This window comes from Lolium rigidum, chromosome 1 (assembly GCF_022539505.1).
Source record: "Lolium rigidum isolate FL_2022 chromosome 1, APGP_CSIRO_Lrig_0.1, whole genome shotgun sequence".
NCBI classification, from domain to species: Eukaryota; Viridiplantae; Streptophyta; class Magnoliopsida; order Poales; family Poaceae; genus Lolium; species Lolium rigidum.
Window position 1 is genome coordinate 70614039 of NC_061508.1, and position 3134 is coordinate 70617172.

At 44.3% G+C, this 3134-nt stretch overlaps 1 protein-coding gene across 2 annotated transcripts; it reads left to right on the forward strand.

Annotated features, from left to right (window-relative positions):
* Window positions 1–437: 437 nt before the first annotated feature.
* Window positions 438–1186, forward strand: LOC124675374 (putative germin-like protein 2-2). 2 transcript variants are annotated; one of them, XM_047211448.1, is made up of 2 exons: window positions 438–565; window positions 655–1186. In XM_047211448.1, exons 1-2 carry the CDS (start codon window positions 438–440, stop codon window positions 1184–1186), a joined length of 660 nt encoding a protein of 219 aa, XP_047067404.1. The 2 variants fall into 2 exon arrangements, with proteins under 2 accessions (XP_047067404.1, XP_047067412.1); XM_047211456.1 differs by having other exon boundaries at window positions 438–558; window positions 651–1186.
* The last annotated feature ends 1948 nt before the right edge of the window (window positions 1187–3134 follow it).

Sequence of the window (3134 nt, forward strand, 5' to 3'; positions counted from 1 at the left end):
AGATATGTAGAGGTCAGGTGTAATGCTTAAACTATTAAGTAATAAAATGTTTTTTATTAAAAAAGATAAGGTACTATTTTTCACCACTAGTTAATAATCTCTATCTGGAGGGACTGCATACTCTTGTTCGATATGGATGTATGCATGCGGACATGTTGAAGCATACAAAATGAGACACTGCGGGTTATAATATGATGATCTGGCCGTCCCATATGGACATACGTGCATCAGGCTGTACTCACCAAGCTTAAACATGACACCACAATAGAAGACTCGTTCGTGCCCGTGTTGGCAAGATACGCTTAGTTTGTCACTATAAAAACCAACCTCCTTTACGCTTACTGATCACACAACCAGCATAGCTAGCAGCTCGATCGACCTCACGCAGCTTACTATCCGGCGTCCAAGCTCAATTCGTCGAAGACAAACAGAGAGAAATGGCTATTCGTATGGCCATCCTTGCAGCAGCTCTCTTGGCCTTGGCACTTTCTCATGGCGCCATGGCCTCCGATCCAAGCCTTCTCCAGGACTTCTGCGTCGCAGATAAACTCTCGCAAGGTATCTACATACACTGGCAGGGACACTCACATAACTGGTTCTAGTTAAGCAATTACTTACCTCAGTTATCTTATCCGAATGCATCCATACAGTGCGCGTCAATGGATTGGCGTGCAAAGACGCAAAGGACATCGTCGCCGAGGACTTCTTCTTCTCAGGCCTCCACATGGCCGGCAACACCAGCAACAAGCAGGGCGCCGCTGTGACCGCGGTTAACGTGGCGCAGATCCCCGGGCTGAACACCATGGGTATCTCCTTGGTCCGCATCGACTACGCGCCCTACGGCCTCAACCCTCACCATACTCACCCGCGTTCCACCGAGATCCTGACCGTGCTAGAGGGTTCCCTCTATGTGGGATTTGTGACCTCCAACCCCGACAACAAGATGTTCACCAAGGTTCTCCACAAGGGAGATGTGTTCGTCTTCCCCAAGGGTCTCATCCACTTCCAGTTCAATTATGGGCCAACGCCCGCGGTAGTCCTTGCAGCGTTGAGCAGCCAGAACCCTGGGGTGATCACTATCGCCAATTCTGTGTTTGGATCCACCCCGTCCATCCCGAATGCGATTCTCGCCAAGGCCTTTCAGGTGGAGAAGGAAACAGTAGACATGATGCAAGCTCAGTTCTGAGTGGGTTGTCATTTGGGCATTTGTCCGTAGCTGATTTTTTCCGTTTATGTTTGTTTGTCTTGCATTCTTTGCATTGTTAAGTGGGAACCTTATGTTGTTTGTTTTTGTTTTCATATTTTTGTTTCGCTCTGGGACATTGTTTTGAATGCCTAGTGGAATTTCCTTCTTTGTTATCGCAAATTGTCTTTAATCCTCTGGTCGCAATTAATCGATGCGATATTCGTGCCTTCGTAGCCTAACAACTCTGCACCGCTCGCGTCAATCAAATCAGACTGGAGGGAGTAGATCGGTAGATCCTGCTCGCTGGTGTAGACTAATTCAGATGTCGCCTCCTACTCGCCGGTGTCAGGCTAGATCGATAGATCCTGCTGATATGTATTTTTTTCTAATCCTTCATGTCTCAGTCTGTCAGGAGTTGATTTGAGTATATTCATTCCTTCTTTAGTTTTTGCAATCGGAAATTAGGTTATTTTGTTCAATTTGATCATATAAACTAGACGATCAGGAAAAAAAGAGGTCAAACACTTTCCGAGCTGTCAATTAAACATTTATGGTGTACTTTAGCTGCGATGCTTAGTTGAGGTTATAATTATCACAGTTTATAGTCATTGTAATTCTTCGAAATAAGCGCTAATCTCATTTGCACATAAGGATGTATCTATGTCTTGTCGCTCGAACCAGTGGGGTGTAGAGATAGTAGTGCCACAAGACCAAACTCTGAATTATCGCTCTCTATTTCCAAGAATTATAATGCCTAAAAATTGTGATAATTATAAGACCAAAATCTTCGACGAATTTGTTGTGTCCACCAATTTTCGACGCTAATCTCATTTGCCCATAAGGACGTATCTATGTCTTCTCGCTCAAACCATTGCGGTCTAGAGATAGTAGTGCCACAAGACCAAACTCTGAACCATTCCAAGAATTATAAGACTACACTCTTCGACGAATTTTTTCGTCCAGCAATCTTCGACGCTAGTCTCATTTGCCCATAAGGATGTATCTATGTCTTGTCGCTCGAACCATTGCGGATAGTAGTGCCACAAGACCAAACTCTGAATTATCGCTCTCTATTTCCATGAATTATAATGCCTAGAAATTGTGATAATTATAAGACCAAACTCTTCGACGAAATTTTTTCGTCGACAAATCTTCAATCCTAATCTCATTTGTCCATAAGAATGTATCTATGTCTTGTCACTCGAACCATTGCGGTGTAGTAGTGCCACAAGACCAAACTCTAAACTATCACTCTCTATTTCCAAGAATTATAGTGCCTAGAAACTGTGATAATTAGAATGTCGTGGCCTCAATGATCATGCTTGTGTCTTAGAGAGTTTGAAAACACATAAATGCTAGGGTCTTCCATAACCACGCTTCAATGGCAACAATGACCATCACAAAGCTAGATTTTAAATATATCCAGGGCTAAATTCGTTTGTAACGCAATACCAGGAGAGTAGACTTTTAATAAAGTCCTAGGCTTCACCCTAGCATTTATTCGAAACTTCTAAACTTCTTTTTAATTAATCAAAATGATAAACCGTTTACCTTGTTTAAAAAAATTAGCCGCGCGCACACGCGCACACAAGTCAATGAAGTTTAGAAATTTAGGCAATCATAGTCATCACCTCCCATTTTGGCATCACATCAAGGATGGTTCTCTAGTCAATTTATTAGAGTCCAGCCTTGGTCATGCCCAAATCCTGGGTCCGCCACCAGCACCAAGGAATTTTAGTAGAAAATGGTCTAATGTGTTCAGCACCACATTAGGGTCAACCTATCATTGGCGCTGACCTTGCTTCAGCGCCGCCGGAGATGTTTGGGCCAACCTGCACTCACTACAGGAATGGGGCTATATGCCGAGGGCTGGGAACCCTCGGCGTAGCCTGCTTTGGCCGTCGGCGTAGGCTACGCCGAGAGCCGCCCTCGGCATAGCTCCTCGACG

What these genes read in the sequence shown, in the direction of transcription:
- LOC124675374 (XM_047211448.1), top strand. Translation starts at nt 438, where the DNA reads ATGGCTATTCGTATGGCCATCCTTGCAGCAGCTCTCTTGGCCTTGGCA. An exon ending in AAACTCTCGCAAGGTATCTA is followed by an intron (nt 566 to 654) that starts CATACACTGGCA and finishes CCATACAGTGCG; the next exon opens with CGTCAATGGATTGGCGTGCA.